The sequence below is a fragment of the Manis pentadactyla genome, chromosome 1 (assembly GCF_030020395.1).
Source record: "Manis pentadactyla isolate mManPen7 chromosome 1, mManPen7.hap1, whole genome shotgun sequence".
Classification (NCBI taxonomy): Eukaryota; Metazoa; Chordata; class Mammalia; order Pholidota; family Manidae; genus Manis; species Manis pentadactyla.
In genome coordinates, this window is record NC_080019.1 from 34,984,021 (window position 1) to 35,004,977 (window position 20,957).

Genomic DNA, 20,957 nt, shown 5'->3' on the forward strand with positions numbered 1-20,957 from the left:
GGTATTAAGATTAGCATGCATGGGGGGGTAGGAAAAAAGGGAGGGCTGTACAACACAGAGAAGGAAGTAGTGATTCTACAACATTTTGCTATGCTGATGGACAGTGACTGTAAAGGGGTTTATAGGGGGGACCTGGTATAGGGGAGAGCCTAGTAAACATAATATTCGTCATGTAAGTGTAGATTAGTGATACCAAAAAAAATAAAATAAAATAAAAAAATAGTGCAGTTCCTGTGTGGTAACTTCCAATGAGTTCTACACAAGAGTATAAAGGGCATATAAAAGTGTAGGTAAAGGGTCTGTTTATGTTTATACAGAGGATCAAAGCCTAATTGGGCTACCCTGAAAATGAACTAAAATACGATATGAAAAAGAACTTCCAACATCAGCACTCTTGGGAAGACTCATGCCAGAAGATGATCATCAAAAAACCCCAACAAAGATCCACGCACTGCCACAGGTGTAGATGCACTCATCCCACCAGTTCCTGGACTTGCCATGGGAATGATGAAGGAGATATCTAAGCTGGCCTGTGCATACAGTAAAACAACAAATTTGACTGGATCTATACTGTTGGACCTCAACCAAGAATTAGAAGTGCAAATTGTAGCACTCCAAAATCTTACAACCACAGACTATTTATTGTTAAAAGAACATATGGGATGTGAACAGTCCCCAGGAATGGGTTGTTCTAATTTATCTGAATTCTCTCAGACTGTTTAAGTTCAGTTGGACAATATCCACCATATCATAGATAAGTTTTCACAAATGCCTAAGGTGCCTAACTGGTTTTCTTGGTTTCACTGCAGATGGCTGGTAATTACAGGTATGCTTTGGTTAGGTAACTATATTCCTATTATGTTAATGTGTGTGCACAATTTAATTAGTAGTTTAAAACCTATCCATGCTGAAGTTACTCTACAAGAAGATAGGTCAAAGAAATAATCAATCTTCCCAGGTTTTCTTCTGCCTGCTACTTCTATAGCTTTTCTTCTTCCTACCTAATCACAACCTTTAAATAGAACTCGTGCCACATGTCGAATTTACCGAGTATCATAATTCTTCCAAGTGGTAAAGACACCTCAAGACAAATGCTGGGCATAGAAGCCACAGGGCATAAATATGCAAAGAAGTAAAAAGCTAACTTTTTCAAACAATAAGGCTTCTCTCTCACTTACCAACTTAACATTTCCCTGTATGGCCCCGGAAGATGACTGGTTAGCCAGAGACGGGTAAGATTCCTCAAGGGAGGAACAACCTAAGACAGGCACAGTCGCAGGGGGCCATCTGGTGAGAAAATGGGGAGCAGCAGAGGTGAGGCTTAGAACCTCCCCCCTCATGTTCTGAGAGAAATCTTCTGCATACATGGATGTTTATTGCCCTCGTCTAGCTCGGATCAACACATAGTCTACAGGCACACACCTGATCATCTACATTTGCTCTCTTACAACACTAAACTCTGTTTTCTACCTTTATCTCATATCTACCTACCACTTCAGCATTTTATTAAAAATAATAATAATAGAGAAATGTGGTATCCACATATAAATCAATTTTAAAAATCAAATGAATATTCATATTTGAACTGACTGTGTATAGTTCATAATGCTTTAACAAAACCGAAAGCTTCTGTGATGACTGCCCTTGCACTGTTCACCATGTAACTTATTCACTATGTAAGAATTTGTACTCCATGTGGGAATTTGTTCGTTGTGCATCAGAAGATTGGAGACTGACGAAAATTAGGCTTGGGGTGGATTAATGGTTGTGCATTGAGTATTGACCCCCCTATACAGAAATTTATTGTTGTTAACAACTATTTGATCAATAAATATGAGAGATGCCCTCACAAAAAATACATATATATATATATATATATATATATATATATATAAACACACTTCCAATTGTAAAATAAATAAGTAACCGGGATGTAATGTATAGCATAAGGAATATAGTCAAAATATTGTAACAACTTGGTATGGTGATAGCTGGTACCTAGAATTATCATGTATATAAATGTTGAATCTCTGCGTTGTACACCTGAAACTAATGTAATGTAATACTGTTGTCAACTACCCTTCAATAAAAAAACAAACAAACAAACAAATAAATAAGTAAATAAATAAATAAATAAAAGAAATTGTTTAAGTTCTCAGAATGAGCTCTGCCCCTTTCATGATGTATCTAAACTTTTGAAATTTTTCTTTATTCATCTTGTTATCTAAGTCTGATTTTCCTATTTAGCAAAGAGAGTCAAGTATCTATGTAACCATATCATTTAGTCATTAGGGTAAAATAAGTTTGATTTACCATTTCAAGCAAAATTCAAAATCATATGTGACTTAGGGAAATAAAAACCTAGAAATTTTCTCTACATAAGCCATAGCTGTCTCCTAAAGAGAATACTGGGTCCTGTCAAATGGGAGGTCTTATATTTATTTCACTGAACACTTCGATGAGTTAGCACATGGATCTCTGAGAGAAGCAAGAGCTATTTTACTTTGCATAATAAAATTCAAGAGACATATTTTCAAATGGAGAGTGCTTCTAAATTACGTTATTATTGCTCCATTGACTTCTTTAAAGAACGCTGTAGATTGAATCTACTTAGAGTCTTTATTAAATCCTAGGGCTTGACATCTACTAATAATACTTGTACAAAATTTTCCCTTTTTTAAAATAAAAAAACCCCCCTCTTTTAAATATAGCTTACTCTTTAAATCTGTTTCCCCTTACAATGAAAATATTACATAACTAATACAAACTGCTATCCGAAGTGTATAGTCTGTCAAAAGAGATGCTGGCCTCTTTGGTTCATTCACTTTGGGCAGTAGGCTCTTTCCTTACAGAGCTCAGATAGAGCAGAGCCTGTTAATATAAGGTACTGTAATACTTTACCTAATATAAGGTAGTACCAAGCAGGGAGGAAGACAAATTCTTTAACTCAAGAAAAATGAAGATAACAAACTGAACACACACACACACACACACACACACACACACACACACACACACACACACGACTACAAGTACCCAGTGGTTTTCTAAGCATTCTACACTCACTGTGTGGGCTATACTAATATGCTAAGGAAGGTTGAAAGTACTGCTTAAAATAAAAACAAATCCAATAGACATAAAGGAGAAGAAGAAGAATGGAATTATATATAGATCAAAGCTTCAAGTACGTAGTGTTTACTTCTTTGGAAATAAGACGAAGAAAGTTATCAAGTGTTTATGTAGAAGAAGCTTTACATCCATATAAAAAAGCTGGAAGGTTTGACAACAATGATTTGCATGTGTATGGACATACACACTCATAAAAGTCTATGTATACTTAATAAACAATTTATGAATGTCTTCTGTTTTCACATAGTACACAGAGCTCTGGGAAATGTCAGGATCCCAAGAGTTAGCAGGTTCTGACAATCCAGATTTTGTATTTATGTGGCGTGGAGATGGAGAATGGAAAAGCTCAGAGAAGCTGGGGAAAGGGGAGGTCGTAGTTGGAGAATTTATCAGTGTTTCTGATATTCCCTATTTGGGGGAATAGAGAAGGGACTCTAGCTCCTGGGATACTTGGAATCCTTTAGTTTGTTGGTATATTTCTTTCTGTGGTAGGAATTAGCAAATAAGGGTGAGTGGAGTAAAAAAAGATGAACCTTACTAAATTGCGATTTTGTGAGATCAAGTTCCATATTTTGAAACAATTTTAATTGCTCTTATCATCCTGAGATTATGTTTTTCCTAAAAGGCTCTGAACACATTTTCAATTTCTGCTGTGCAAGAATTTCCATGTAACCAGACAATTTTTAGTGCTAAAATTATATCTACATATAACTGGCCTGTCCATGAATCAAGTCACAAGTGTAGAGTTGTCTTGATATAGGTCTACCATACATATAATTTTGCTCTAACAGATTTGATAAAATATAAGGAAGAATGATATACTTTACTTTCAGTTTTGCAGAATGTTTATTTTTTCCTTGGAAAAGCTTTAAGGAAACATACATCAAGCACAATCCCTTCTTAATCATTTCTTGCTTTAATTTATAACCCAAAAGGAGTACAACAGACCTCTCTACAGACTGCCAGAATGGTGCCCAATACTTGTTATTTCCTTTTTCTTCATCTCTTGTGGTGGAACCGTAGCCAGGGGTTGTGCAGGGATTTTAACTGATATGAAACAGGATAAGCCCTTAGCCCCTCACTGCCACATTTAACTGCAAGCACTCTCACATTAGACTCTTAGCACTCGACTTTTGAGAGTCCTAAAAGAGTTCCTCCAGGTATCCTGTTCTTTCCAGCCCACCAACATTGAAGAGAAACAGTGAGGTCCACTTTCCATGGCATTCCTGAATCATCCAATCTGAGATATTTAACTGACACCAGCATCATCTTGGGGTATGTAATGGGGAAGGGAGGGTGTTGCAGGAAACTTTTGGAGCATTATTTGTTTGTTTTGTTTAGCAGGTCAAGTCCAGAGGAGGAAAAAAATGTGGAATCTAGCATTTCAGGCTTTTGTAAAAGTGCCTGTTGCATTCAAGGTCTCCTTGTCACTGTGATTTGCAGGTATACTCTATTTATCTTTTTGCTGATTGTGTTTTCATTTTCATTGATTGAAATAAATTCACACACACACTATGCCAAGGACAAACATTACTTTACAGACAGTGCATAATCAACCATCAACCCATAAATAAAAATGACCATAATAAAGATATCGATTTCCCAACTGCTCCATTTTCCTCTCAAGAAATAGGACCATGTTAAAGATAGATTTCTAGGGAAATAATACCCAAAGAAACTGGAGAAGTAGTTTGCAATTCTAGACAATATCATCAAATGGTGGTGTTGGGGCTGACTTCAAGGGTAAGCAAGCCTTTAAAGCATCTCAAATGGTATCATCTAAAGTTGCTATCTTTCCTTCCTATGGTAAGACTAGTCCTGGAGTAGTAGGTAAGTAAGGAATGATTTCCTTCTTGTGTTTACTAAAGGGTCCTCTGTGCCAGTTGACACCAGCATGCTTGCACTAGATGGTATTAAACTTGTCTGCCCTCACACTCTACCTCAAGAGAGGACGAGAGCTTAAGAGGCATGATTTGCAGATGTTACCAGCGTCAGGCTGTAAACATCTATTTTCATCAAGTGGCACCTGTTTTAAGCAGTATCACAGGTATTATTTTAGTCAGTGAAAACTGTAAAGAATTTCTACTTAGCACCTTAATAGCCCAAATCTTAGCTCTGTCCTTGTCATCTTGGCGAAAATACTTCGCTGTTATCCTCTTCTAACTTCCCGACTATTTTTATTCATGATGAGTCACAGGCTCTAGAAGAGATTTCCGGTAATTCTTGCTCTGCTGCAGTTACTTCTTGTCTTTCCTCTTGGGGTCTTGCACTAAATAAGCCTTATCTGATGTCCCGGCTCTGAACCACATTGGCCCCATGGAGTTCTCACTTTCGACCCTCCACTACCTAAAATAAATCATCCTTTGGAAGAATTATGGAAGATTTTTCAAGGGAGGTACTGTGGAAAAGTTCCATCACTCATTGTTCGGACATTGGCCACTCATGGTGTCTCCTTTTATTTCACAATTCTCCTCATCCCTAAGTCTTACGAGATAAATGTAAAAAAATTTGACATCATGAAAAATTACTGCCAAACCTATTGTTTTTCATTTTTGCTTGCAGACTCTAGTAGTGCCTGCACAGTGATCTTTCTTTATGAGATTTAGTTGCAATTATGTAAGTGATCATTCTTTATGAGATTTAATTGCTTTGAAGTTTAACACAACCATTTTCCTGAAAAAATTAAACTTAACTTTAAAATTCTTCTTAATATCTGGCTACTTAAAAAAATCACTGTCTCCCGTGTGTTAGCCATTAAATTAGATCATACTAAAATACTGTAGTAGAACTATAATATTATTCAAATGTACTATTTACATGCAATGAGACTATGATAACTATATTTGTTGGACACAAATCACAAATAGAATAATGAAACATTTGCTTTACATTTGTAGAGCACTTTTGATCAAAAAAGATAATGAATTTTCATTTCAATTTTAATAACATTAAATAGACATAATTGATTCTTTTGAGAATTATACATGCATTTTCATTTTAAACAGGCTCTTTTAATTTTACTTATCTGGATTTTTTTTATGTAGAAGAAGATTAAGTTCCAAATCGAAATTCTTCATGTAAGAGGTTTCTATTTTTCATGTCGTTACAAGGCACACTCCTTTTAGTCTGCATAATCTCTTTAATTTTATAACTATGACTCATGAATTATAAATTACTTGAAGTTGAAATTTTTTAAAGAAAATTCTCTATTAACCACAAGTCTAAAGAATGAGTGTCTAGTTAATATACACTGCGAGTTAACTGAAATGTGCAATGCTTTACTAATGTGAAAAATACATCATTTAGTAAATATTCAATGAGACTGTTTTTGTGAAAATTACCAGAAGATATAGATTCTTTTACTTATTTAAAAACAAGAAAACATAATTATCAAGTGATTAAAATAAATACATTTCAACAAGCATCAGAAAATCATCTGTGTTATTAACTAAATTTCAAGTAATTGAAATTTTTCATAAATAATTGGGGTTGGGGTGTGGTTAACTAACTCACATTCAGTTTTATTAAGAATATCTATGCTAGAATCTTACTATGCTGATAGACAGTGACTGTAATGGGGTATGTGGTGGGGACTTGATAATAGGGGGAGTCTAGTAACCATAATGTTGTTCAAGTAATTGTACATCAATGATATCAAAATTAAAAAAATAAAAAGTAAAAATGAAGAATTAAAAAAAATCAAAAAAATATTTATGCTATAGTTTTAATGACTTTTTCAAAATAAACTTTTAGTTAAAAAAGTATTTAGCAGTCCCTTTTGGAAGTTTAACAAAAGTTGAAACCACTGGGGAGACAGGAGCATAATACATTTTTTCTCATCTTCCAGGAAGTTTAGTTCAGTTATACTAAACTGCATTCACAATTGGGGTTCACACGTGCATGTCTTAAAGAATGGTTGCACACTTGTCTGGAGGTTTTCTGCATTATCTCCTGGATAAGCACTCATACTCAAGGAGGAGGAAGGCAGGGACACAAAGACCACTTTGATATAGATCAAAGGTAGTGGGGCACTAGCAAATCTGGTGTATCTCCAGCACACAGCTCAGGTAATCTGATTCCTATGAAAAAGAGGATATAAATGAAGCCAAAGGGGATCTCTTCACTACTAAGTTCTTACTCTACAGGAAAAATAGGCATGCTTGTATGAGGTCTAGACAGTGTCACTCAGAGAATGAATGGAAATCAGCTGAGAGACTGAATGAATGGATGGTGCAAAGGCCCCTCATTCTCAGGTAGTTTTAAAATGCCAACTAGTTTCCTGAAATTCAAATTCCTTAGGTCATTCAAAAAGGGATCTAAATTAGGCTCTCAAGAATTTTTAAAGTGCTGAGAATTTCAAACTGTCTTAAAAAGTGAACAACTTCCCAAATTTTGTGAAGACTGATTAGTTTTTTTTAAATTACAGGTTTATCCTTTTTTTTATTAATGTATCATTGATATACCTTATGAAGGTGTCACCTTAGCAACATTATGGTTTTACAACATACACTCATATTTACAGGTTTATCTTTTAATATAGATTTACAAAGTAATTTTGGTTATCATAATTCCCTCAGTCTTGATTTACTTTACAGACCAAATTAAACAAGCCTGATAATTATAGACAGAAAAAAGAAGAAAAAGTGGACAAAGGTGTGGGAAGAAACCAAGCAGGGAAAAACAGAGACTTTGAAAAATTGTAACTACTGTCAGGGAAGCCCCAGCACCAGTATAGATTATGTGCAGTCTGGACAACAACTATTACGGGCGACATAATATTCAGACATTACTGTATTCTAGTCCTTAGAAAGAAAGAAAGTGAGCCAGCTAAGGTAACAATAGCCAATGGCAAATAGTGTTACTGGGACATTCAGACTTAGGTCTGTCTGACAGGAGATGTACTTTCCCACTCCTGCTACTTACTGCTTCCACACAATTTGTGTGTTCTTGGCACAGTACTGGCTGCATGTCCAAGACCGTGTGAGATGCTGAGGAACCCATTACCTGAGAAATACAGTTCTTCCCTCAATACTACATAGTCTGGTTTAGGAAATAGTGTAGCTCTTCCTTCCTTCTTTTTTTCCATCCCTATGAGAAACATGAATTTACTGCCTACTTGTTTTTAGGCACTAAGGATATAAAATTCTAGCCCTTGTCCAGGAGCTTTTCAGACACTGGAGATGTGAATTATTTGAAATGAGGGTGCATGCAGCTATCTGAGAGAAAAGCAGATTAATGTGATGAGGGGTTAGAGGAAGAAAATGAATATTAATTAAATACATATTATATGTCAGACCTTCTGCCTGAACTGGAAATACACACCAAGCACAACAGTCAGAGAATAGTGCCAAATTCCAAAAGCCACAATTCATGAACAGATCAATCTAAACAACATGTATTTAAAAACATGCCAAATTTGGTTTGTAACAGATTTGAAAAATATGTTACATGAAACTGGTAGGAGAAAAGACCATATCTATCCCTTAGGTTTTCCCAATATAGAATAAATCCTCATTGTGTTAAAAATACTTTGCATATTTAATAGTTTATTTTTGGAAATGTATCCTAATTTTTACTATTACTCTTCACTTAGGAATAATTACTTCAAAATGCAGTAGAAAATTTGATGATCCATTCATGTTTATTAAAATGAAATTCCAATGCAGGTGGGCTTGCTATAATTTAATTTAGTGTTGTTACAAGTACTGGCAAAAACTCCCTGCATTCCACTATCCTAAAAAGGAATAAAGATGTTTTAAAATATCCTTTTAAGTGTTTCTCATAATATATTTAAATAACTAAAATAACATTTTGCCTTACATGTGTGCCCATTATTTGAATGTTCTTCTAATTGTCATTAGTTCCAAGTTCAGCTATAATCATTTAGACACTAAAGAGATTACATCCTGACAGTATTTCAGTTATACATACAAACACAGAATTACACACAGCACTTACTGCATCCAGTAAAAGTTTATCAAGCAGATGGAGAAAAACTAAATCGTGTGCAATTATGTGTGTATTTGTTGTATAACTAAAAAATATTAAATGATTTCCCATAACTTTCTATCAGAATTAGAGAGAATTCTATCTAAAAGTTGATTGCTTATCTTGGCACTTACCTGATGTGAGTGATGATCAGTGTTGTTGTGGGAATGAAGAAATCGTCCACTCGGTCAAATTGCTTTCCCACTGGCTGGGTGTGGATCGTGTGGTGCGGCACATTCCCGCTGGCCAGGGTTATTACCTACACAGAATACACCATGTTTAGATCTTGGCAATGCATTCCCCTAATAGTATCCACTTTAATTGTGATTAGAGATAAAACAGATCTCTAGTAGTTGTTTGCATAGACTCTATCACCATCCTCAATATCAGTATTAAGTATTAATTCAATTAAGCAAGTTGGAATTCTCTGCTGATTTTTAATATAGAAACTTCTCTTTCTATAAAGAAGTAAAAAATAGGAAACAATTTGTCTTGAACAATTTCTGCTTAAAATATAAAATAAATATACATATAAACAATTTCCATACTATAAAAATGTTAACCTTGCTGAAATGAGAAAAATAAAAGCAAGCCTACATATGATACAAATAAGATATTAGCATTCTTTCTCTCCCTTTCTCCCTTCCCCCTCCCTCCCTCCCTCCCTCCCTCCCTCCCTCCCTCCCTCCCTCCCTCCCTCCCTCCCTCCCTCCCTTCCTTCCTTCCTTCCTTCCTTCCTTCCTTCCTTCCTTCCTTCCTTCCTTCCTTCCTTCCTTCCTTCCTTCCTTCCTTCCTTCCTTTCTTTCACAGTCTTACTGAAGTTTAACTCATATACAAAAAAATGCTCCTCCCATAGAACAGACCTGCACGTACGGGACTGAAAACTCCAAAATAAATCATATGAATTATTTTAGCTTTTAGAAATATTAGGATCAATAAAACCATATTTTAAAACTTTATTCTCTTTTACTTAAAATAACAGATTTAATCAAATATGTTCTTCTTTGCAACTATTCATCATTAATTGGTTTTTAAAACTTTTAGAGCCCACTAAAGAAAAGATAACTACATTTAAACTCTTATTCTTCACATCCTGTTATGCAACAAATTCTATCAGTTCTTCCTTCAGATGTCTCTTACCTACACATGTTTCCTATTGTCCCTGGTGTACAGCTATTGTTCTGTGTTGGACTTTTAAGGTGATTTCCTGCCTTTATTTTTCCCCTTCTAAGTCTTTTGTACATATGACCATGAAACTAAACTTCTTAAACTACTGACTAATTCTCTAAGTTACATAAACTTTCCTCCCTCAAAACTGAGTCTCTTCCTTTGCTTTTTATGACAGAAGTATATAGCAATTTTATTTTTAGGTTTTTTTTGAAAGGTTAATTTCTCCTTATTCCTATGAGAGTACTATCATTGAGTTCCATTGGAAATTGCCATGTTTGGTGAAAATAGATTAATTATTATAATAGTCAAAAGAGGCTCAGTTATGTTACAGTTAAAAAAACAGAAGGAAACAGAAAACAAATCTTACAAAGTCTTAGTGGCTTAGAGAATAGAGATTTCTTTTCACACCTGTTACTCTCCCAGAGGGCTTTGACAAAATATCTAATGTTTTCACTGTTTTTACTCAGTATTCCACGCTGAAGGAGCAGCCCACTATCTTGAATGTTTCCATTCACACCAGATCTCATTTGCCAGAACTAATTATACAGTCTCACCAAACCAAAAGGAGCCCATCAAGTTTCCAGAGAAAGAGAGGGACAAAGTGATGTACAGAGGGACAGGAGACAAGCATCATAATTTTCCAAAAAGCCCAGATATAAACAGCATAGTAAGAACAGGAAGGATTCCATCCTAAGGCTAAGATTCCATTAAAAAAAATAGGAAGTTAGGAGGTAAAATTCCTAACATATTATTTGGTAAACAGACAACAATTCAGCCCACCATGGGGGTAGGGTGGGTGGTCTTGACTGGTTTGTTTCCAGAGGGAAGCTGCTATCCTGGAGAGGAACCGACCAAGTTCTTGTGTTGGTTTACCTTTGCAGAGCACCTGGAGGACTGTTAATAGGGGAGAGAAGACATAATGTCCCTCACGGGAGATAAGCCTTCTGAGAGCACCTTACAAGTCTATTCCTCCCACCCCGGGCCTGTGCCACATTCCTGAAAAATCCTACAAGATGGAATCCAGAGCATTTCAGAGCGCCTCCTCTCTGAGGTCACCCACACTTCTTTCTTTAACTGCGTACCTTTAAATAAACCTTTCTCACTGCTCAACTTAATTGAGTTTTGCCCTTTTTGCTGTTACATTCTATTTCCAAGTCTCCATTTTACCCCTGATAAGTAGGGGCTGCTGAGAGCTCTGATTTGGGCCTGCAAGTTCCCTTCGCCTGGGGGACGGTAAGCACTGAGTTTCCTCTCCCTCCCTCTGTGCCTCTGCATTTTCCTGCCCTCAGCTGCCTGCAAGGCTGCTGCCATCCATTTCTGCTCTCACTTTAATGAATTCCTTCCTTACCTACACTCTTCCACCTGCTCCAGAATTCTTTCTCATTCAGAGTCAAGAACCCTCCCCTGTCCAGGCTGAGGTTTCACCTGGTGCACAGGGAGAGACCTCCCAGACGCTGCTGCCTGACAACAAAAGTATTTGACAGAAGTGTTAAAGACACTATACCTATTTTATTCATGAATATCAGTGAGAAAATCATCACTATATTTTAGCCATTCATAATAATGTCTATAAGACTCTAATAAAGATCAACAAAAATAATTGGGAAGAACCGTCTAAATTTTCTTCCCTTTAGATTGGATAGAAGTGTACTTCATACAATCACAAAATTTTCAAAGTGTATACATGTATTTGAAATTACTAATAATACTTGGACTGACAGCAGCAATAATAGTATTTACTGAGAGCTAATGTTTACCATGTGCCAAAATGTGCTCCAAGTAGTTTACAGGCATCACAAAATTTAATGTTCAAACAACTCCATAATGTATGTATTGCATCCCAAACTTAATTGATGCAAGACTATTTCACTCCACTGAAGTTATATTAACTGAGCATTTCTTTTGTGTTTGGCTAGTCTCAGATCGTAAAAACACAATGCTCCTTCCCCTCAGTCTGGACTTTGTTCTCTGATGTTCTCATCACAGGGGAACTGAGCAGGAAGTGGTGGGTTGCCAGGTTCAGAACTGAGCTGACTAACTGCAAGGACACACAGACTCATCTATGATGCACCTTAATCAACAGGCCCATCTTGCAACAACCCTTGGCTCACTCCTAATGACACCCTGCTGCTGGTCTCTCTACATGTGGCACCTTCCACAAACCCAGAGCCACCACCTCCCATTGTCACCCCATCTGGCTGGGGCCTACTTCCTGGCCAAAGGCAGAAAGTAAGGACTTCATTCCAAGTTGTTTCCTGGGGATATTTCTTCTCTAATTTTTGTGCATTTAAAAAACATTACATGTGAATTGTAAAACTGTGCAGATGACAGACTCATGGTTTTTAGAATAGCATTTCTTAAACTCTCATAAGGCATATATGCCTTTTAAAAAGAAAATAATGACCATGATAAATCTTTGAGAAATTATCTGAGAACACTAATTGGAAAATCACTGTCTTACTTACCTAAAATTATGAGAGTTTATGGGGTTTTACTAATTAATTGTAAACATCACAGAAAAACAATGTACTTAGCTTTCATAATTGGCAAAGATATATGAATTTAATTTTAATCAAAATGAAAATAAGTAGAAGTAGAAGTAGAGCTTTAAGATCCATAATAAAAAGCTTTTGAACCTTCAAGGGTCAGTGGGTACCATTATAAAGTACAATGCATTAGGGCATAAAGTTAACTTCAAGCCTTCACACCTAGCATCCATCTCTCTTTCCAGTCTAATATTTCGGGGACATGATGACACAGGAACACTCTGGCAAAAATGAGACCTTGTCCATGTTTTTTCGTTTGATGAATTCAATTTCTCCAAAGGGATACCTGTGCTCCATTATAAATAAATCTTGAATCCCATTTCCTTGGGGGACATTTACCCTGATAATCCTGTTGGGAGGCAATTATGCATGAGTTTTTTTGACATTTCTGCAGAGTCAGGTCTTCCTGGGCAAAGGGCACTGTCACTCTTGGTTAAAGGATCAGGGCACAGCAAAAAAGTCTTGGAAGCTAGAGATGGTGTATTTCTCCTGAGATATTTAGAGACTTAACTCCTTTGAGCCAATTACTTACATTCTAGGGTACTGACCTACCCCTCCTTTCCCAGGAGAAGATTTGCATACATTTCTGTGTAATATCTCTCACAGGGAAGGATGGGCTGATGTCCCAATGGCCTAAACAAAACTTAAAGGCATCAGCCTACTACCAGATTCCTTCTTCTGCAATACAATTGTGTTCCATATGCTGGGTAATAATCTCTCACTACATCACCCCATGGGGCTTGGGATTGGAGAATAAACACTAACATGTTCTATGAGTAAGAAATGGTCTCTCCTTTGATCCAGAAACCCTGTGTTGCCTGTCTGTCTGTCTATCTACTTATCATCATATACATATATAAAGTAAACATGAATATGTAAACAAATCTTCTTGCATGTACTTCTTAATTCCTACCTTTTATTTTATATTTTTCAGGTGTCAGACTTACCTTTCATTGCTGCCCAGTAAATATTTAAAAACTTCACATAATCTTACTAACATAAAATTTTTTATCAGACATTCAAAGAAAAATAACCCATTTTTAGATGGCTGGATAGTGTGTGAGAAGCTACCTAACATCTCTGCAAAGCATTTTTTCCCCTTTCTTGTATAATATTAAAGGAATTTGCCTGAACTACTTTTGGAAAGATTACCACACTAGGAAAGCAATTAATCTATTCAAGTAACATGTACCAAAGGGGAGGAGTAGGAACAGTATACTGAAAAATATATACAGTTTTAAAATTAAGAACGTTTTTAACTTTTATAAGCTGTGTTTATTATAAAAGTAATAATATTAAAAGTAATTTATGAGAATAAAAGTTTTTAAATATCATACATATTGACCTGTTTTATTTATCTTGTCAAGATTATATTTAAGAGAAAAATATCAAATAACTAGACCATACCATACTGTGGTGGATCATGCTAACTGTCCACAACAAAGACTGGGCCCTTTCCTTCAAGAGATTGGTGGAAGTGACTTGATTTTTGTGAATTTTGGAGCCTAGGTCTAAATTGGCTTTGCAACCTCTACTGTCTTGCAACCTGGAACCCCCATGCTGTGAAGATGTCAGCCTGAAGGATGAGCAGGTATATGCAAGAGACACAAGCCACCCAGCTAAGCTCTGCTGCCACATGACAGGTGTGAGAGTGAGGTCATTTTGGTCCTTCCAGGCCCAGCTATCAGAACACTCCCGGTTTCAGATGACTACAGCCACATGATTGTTCCCCAACTGTATGTGCAGAAGAACTGTACAGATTGCCAAGCCACAGAATTATAAGTCATTCCTTAATTTTGTTTGAGACATCAAGTTTTGAGGGGTTGATTTGCAACAATAGATAGTGAAATACTGTATTATATTTTAGATGCTTCAAATGACACATATTTCCAGAGAAATATAAAAAGAACTGTCATTCTGATGGTTACTTTAAAGTATTTCATCTCAATAAACCTGTCCTTTGTAAGTTAAATATTCCAATACTGAAAATATTTGAGAAATGTTAAGAGTATTTGTAGTGACAACCTATTAAAAATGAAAACATTCCATTCAACAGACTTATTGAAAACTGGCCAAAGGCCAATGATTTAGGACTTAAGACAGGACAAAGTCAAGGCAGTTCTGTGATCACAACAGCAGTTTGAGAAATAGAGAAAGCACATTTCCAGGGCCACACATTCTTTTCCATGTCTTCACTGTGTCCTCTTAAACTTATAACTCCAAAATTTAAGGTCAGTGCCAAAGAGTCATTGTCAAAATGTATGTATTATTTTCTTGGTCAAGTTCTCCTCTAAAAAATGTCAAAACATAAGCAAATTCCACAAAATTGACATTACATATCCCCCAATTAGAAATGAACCTGGGCACAGATATAAAATACTGTCTCTGAGGAGAAAATTGGTGATCTGCTTTGAGACTCCATCCAGCTCTCTGTGTCTCTATCTCCCAAGGCACACCCTCCAGATTTCACTTTGAAAAGAGACGTGGAAGTAAGAAAAATCTCATGAAAACTGGAGAGAGGTAAGAAATTCTCAAAAGGTAAATTATGACATTTTTTTCCTAATGGCATTGGCTTTGTAATAATAGCTTATTCTTTTTGCATATAAATCTACCCTTCGATAAATATGACCTACAGTATTTTCCAGTTTCAAAACAGTGCTTAGCAACTCTTCTTTTCCTTTTTCCATGCAGATCCAGAAGTGATCCAAATACAGCCTTCAGATGGAAGAACATCATTGTCAAACAGTCATAAATACCCAAGTTGATATCTAAGGTTTCAGAGAGCATTGTTTTCTCAGATTTCCTGAAATGTACTTACCTGTAGTGTCGGAGAAGTCTTCTCCATGGTACCCCAGCTTAGCACCCAGACCTGATCATGGGATTTATCGTAGTGTAATTTAACTGGGACAGGGTCTGTGCTTACTGCCTGTAATAGATAGGAGTTAAAAAAAATGCTTCAGACTGAAATATTAGTTTAAAACTAGAACAGCAATTATGGAACAGTCCAAAGAGTCTTACGTTCACTAATTACCTATGAAAATTTTATGTGATGGATAAGTTATTTAGAAACTCAGGGTATAAATGATTACATGTACATTTTAACCAATTGTTGAATACTGGCAAGAATTATGTTCGTACTATTAGGTTTTTCCATCCTGATACTGGCTATTGAATTTGACAATCTGTAATACTAAAAAACCAACAATCTTCTATATGGTTGTAACTCTAATAACAAATTACCTAATTTAGTTTCCTAAATGAGACATTTAAAACCACAGAAAGGAGAAGCAAATTGTTTGTACCATACTTCATATAGTGAATGTGTATTTCTTCTAATATTTATATATTTAGCACTTAAAGGAAAACTTCCAGAAGACAAATTGTTGCCAGAGGTTATTTCACACACTTTAATTTCAAGCTATCCATTTTACAAGGTAACACCTTTTATAAATAACTTCCTATAATTTTTTTTTCTAATTTTATAGCATAAAACAAATTTGAATGGAAATTCCAGTTTGCCAGCTGTCATGAGGTTCTTTTTTTGTTTTCACCAGGTACATTCATAACGAGGATTTCATACGGGCATACATACTACAATCCATCAGTTATGTTACTATACACATAAAACAGGATAAGGAAACTGCGACTCACTTTTACCAGCAGCAATCCAGCCACTGATCAGCTGGGCTAAGGTTTGATAGTCTGTGTTCTTTCCCAGTGTGGGAGCCTCTGCACATGACAGGCCATCCCTCCCAGCTGACAGCATGATTCCTGGCAGGGTATGCATATGCTGCCTCCCTATTTGTGCCTCACGGATAAGAAGCACTCCTTTGTTCTTTTTCTCTTTTGGGAAAGGGGATGAAACCCATGGGAATCAGTGAGAGGCAGTATACACCACACTTATGAACATGTATTCTGAATAAACCTTAAATCCTATTGCCTTCACTTAAAATAATAATACTACTACTACTACTACTACTACTAATAATAATAATAATAATTTCATTGGAAAGTTATTAAACTTTTCTGTGGCTCAAATTCCTCTATAAAAATGGGGAGAATAATAAAACCTACTTTAATGGGCTGTGTGAATATTAGGTGAGGTAGCCAATATAAGTGCTAAGGTGTGCTTGGCAGAAGCACTGTGGAAATACTATTCCTGCTACTATTAGAAAAGCCAATTGAACTAGAGGTATTTTCATGACAATTAGAATAATAGTGTTTTGAAGTTAGAGATGCAATGTACTTATTTAGCAAATGGAGAAACTGAGACCTAGAAGAGAAAGTAAATAAATGCAGTCTTTATCCTTGAAGAATTTATAGGCTAGAAGGTGAAAGGTGAACTTACCATAACTTGATGCATACCACAACATAAAAACAAGGACCAAAAGCCATGCAAGTTCAGGGGAAGAAGTACAATGCAGGATGAGGGCTCAGAGGAGGAGGTGAGGTTTTAACTGAGTTTAGAAGTATGAATATTTTTATAAAGAGGTAGACAGAGATTACTTTTTAAGGTTTACTTATGAGAATATGTTCTAGGAGATGTCAAAAGGCAGTCCCTGATTAATTGATTTCAAATAAATTAAGATATATATATTTGCAAGAACAAAACATAAACTACTTTTCCAAACAACTTTGGAATGTGAAAAATGTCTGCCTAAGGTTCTCCAAAATTTTTGAGTGCTTTGTATTTCATCATTTTAAAAGTTTGATATTAAATTCAGTTTATTTTGGTATTTGGTTATAAAAGCTCATTAGAACTAAGAAGAACATCCAGATCAAAATAAAGAAAATTACATCTAACACGAGAGGGGCGGAGCCAAGATGGTGGCGTGAGTAGGACAGTGGGAATCTCCTCCCAAATACATATATAGTTTTGAAAATACAACAAATACAACTATCCCTAAAAGAGAGACCAGAAAGAGGACAACAGCCAGACTACATCCATACCTGCGAGAACCCAGCACCTGGTGAAAAGGGTAAGATACAAGACGCAGCTCAGCGGGACCCGAGGTCCCTCACCCCAGCTCCCACCGGGAGGAGAGGAGTCGGAATGGGGAGGGAGAGGGAGCCCAGGACTGCTGAACACCCAGCCCTAGCCATCCGGACCAGAGCACAGACACACAGTGCATACGTGGGGTGCTGGAAACTAGGGAAGTAGGACAGTAATAACTGTGAGCGGGTCCCGCAACCGGCGCTCCTGGGACAAAGAAAAGAGAGTGCTCTTTGAAAGTCTTAAAGGGACAAGGACCCCACGGCTGGATGGAAGCATCCCGGGTCACGATCCAGCAGCTGGAAATTCCAGGGAACTCTGGGCACACTAACACCCTCGGCAACAGCTTTGAGACCCCTCACGGAGGTAAACAGCCAAACAGTCCACGTCCATTACTCATCCGGGGCCCCGCAATAGCAGAGTAGCACCCTGAGGCTGGCCATGCCCACAGCAAGGGAGCTTCCTCCATACTGGCCGGGCAAGATAGAGACCCAGTCTACATGCAATTGCCCAACACAAGCCACTAGGGGCTGCAGTTGTCCCAGTAAAGAAAGGCCCGGAGCAACTGGAAAAAGTTTGGCTCTCCCAGCTGACAGACGCGTCAATAGCATAAAACTGAACCTATCAACATGAAAAGGCAAAAAAATTTGATCCAGACAAGACTAACCCAGACATCTTCGACATCTTCTACATCTATCCCTGAGAAGGAACCTGGGGAGATAGATTTAACCAATCTTCCTGAAAAAGAATTCAAAACAAAAGTCATAACCATGCTGATGGACTTGCAGAGAAATATGCAAGAACTAAGGAGGGAGAAAACAGAAATAAAACAATCTCTGGAAGGACTTCAAAGCAGAATGGACGAGATGCAAGAGACCATTAATGGACTAGAAAACAGAGAACAGGAATGCAGAGAAGCTGATGCAGAGAGAGATAAAAGGATCTCCAGGAATGAAAGAATTTTAAGAGAACTGTGTGACCAATCAAAATGGAACAATATCCACATTACGGGGGTACCAGAAGAAGAAGAGAGAGAAAAAGGATAGAAAGTGTCTTTGAAGAAATAATTGCTGAAAACTTCCCCAAACTAGGGGAGGAAATGTCTTCTCAGACCACAGAGGCACACAGAACTCCCATAACAAGGGATCCAAGGAGGGCAACACCAAGACACATAATGATTAAAAAGGCAAAGATCAAAGTATTAAAGGCAGCCAAAGAGAAAAAAAAAGGTCACCTACAAAGGAAAACCCATCAGGCTATCATCAGACTTCTCAACAGAAACCCTACAGGCCAGAAGAGAATGGCATGATATACTTAATGCAATGAAACAGAAGGGCCTCGAACCACGGATACTGTATCCAGCACGATTACCATTTAAATATGAAGGAGGGATTAAACAATTCCCAGACAAACAAAAGTTGAGGGAATTTGCCTCCCACAAACCACCTCTACAGGGCATCCTACAGGGACTGCTCTAGATGGGAGCACTCCTAAAAAGAGCACAGAACAAAACACCCAACATATGAAGAAGGGAGGAGGAGGAATGAGAAGGGAGAGAAATAAAGAATCATCAGACCGTGTTTAAAATAGCTCAATAAGTGAGTTAAGACAGTAAGATAGTAAAGAAGCTAACCCTAAACCTTTGGTAATCACAAACTTAAAGCCTGCAATGGCAATAAGTACATACCTTTCAATAATCAGCCTAAAGGTAAATGGACTGAATGCCCCAATCAAAAGACACAGAGTAATAGAATGGATAAAAAAGCAAGACCCATCTATACGCTGCTTACAAGAGACTTACCTCAAACCCAAAGAGAGGCACAATTTAAAAGTCATGGGATGGAGAAAGATATTTCATGCAAACAACAGAGAGAAAAAAGCAGGTGTTGCAATACTAGTATCAGACAAAATAGACTTCAAAATAAAGAAAGTAACAAAAGATAAAGAAGGACATTACATAATGATAAAGGGCTCAGTCCAACAAGAGGATACAACCATTATAAACATATATGCACCCAATACAGGAGCACCAACATATGTGAAACAAATACTAACAGAATTAAAGGAGGAAATAGAATACAATGCATTCATTTTGGGAGACTTCAACACACCACTCACTCCAAAGGATAGATCCACCAGACAGAAAATAAGTAAGGACACAGAGGCACTGAACAACACACTAGAAGAGATGGGCCTAATAGACGTCTATAGAACTCTACATCCAAAAGCAACAGGATACATGTCTTCTCAAGTACACATGGATCATTCTCCAGAATAGACCACATACTAGGCCACAAAAAGAGCCTCAGTAAATTCCAAAAGATTGAAATCCTACCATCCAACTTTTCAGACCACAAAGGCATAAAACTAGAAATAAATTGTACAAAGAAAGCAAAAAGAATCAGAAACACAAGGAGGCTTAACAACATGATCCTAAATAATCAATGGATCAATGACCAAATCAAAATGGAGATCCAGCAATATATGGAAACAAACAACAACAACACAACAAAGCCCCAACTACTGTGGGACACAGCAAAAGCAGTCTTAAGAGGAAAGTATATAGCATTCCAGGCATATTTAAAGAAGGAAGAACAATCCCAAATGAATGGTCTAATGTCACAATTAACGAAATTGGAAAAAGAAGAACAAATGAGGCCTAAAGTCAGCAGAAGGAGGGACATAATAAAGATCAGAGAAGAAATAAATAAAATTGAGAAGAATAAAACAATAGCAAAAATCAATGAAACCAAGAGCTGGTTCTTCGAGAAAATAAACAAAATAGATAAGCCTCTAGCCAGACTTATTAAGAGTAAAAGAGAGTCAACACACATCAACAGAATCAGAAACTAGAAAGGAAAAATCACGAAGGACCCCACAGAAATACAAATAATTATTAAAGAGTACTATGAAAACCTATATGCTAACAAGCTGGGAAACCTAGGAGAAATGGACAACTTCCTAGAAAAATACAACCTTCCAAGACTGACCCAGAAAGAAACACAAAATCTAAACAGACCAATTACCAGCAACGAAATTGAAGTGGTAATCAAAAAACTACCAAAGAACAAAACCCCCGGGCCAGATGGATTTACCTCAGAATTTTATCAGACAAACAGAGAAGACATAAT

General features: G+C 36.8%; 1 protein-coding gene across 1 annotated transcript in view; it reads right to left on the reverse strand.

Annotated features, from left to right (window-relative positions):
• Nucleotides 1–20,957, reverse strand: part of FSTL5 (follistatin like 5) — an 856,022-nt gene that overhangs the window by 63,529 nt on the left and 771,536 nt on the right. Inside the window, exons 14-15 of the mRNA XM_036892294.2 lie at nt 15,652–15,759; nt 9,252–9,376 (exon numbers count right to left, since the gene is read on the reverse strand). Coding sequence (XP_036748189.2) covers nt 9,252–9,376; nt 15,652–15,759 — 233 coding nt within the window. The remainder of the gene's footprint in view (nt 1–9,251; nt 9,377–15,651; nt 15,760–20,957) is intronic.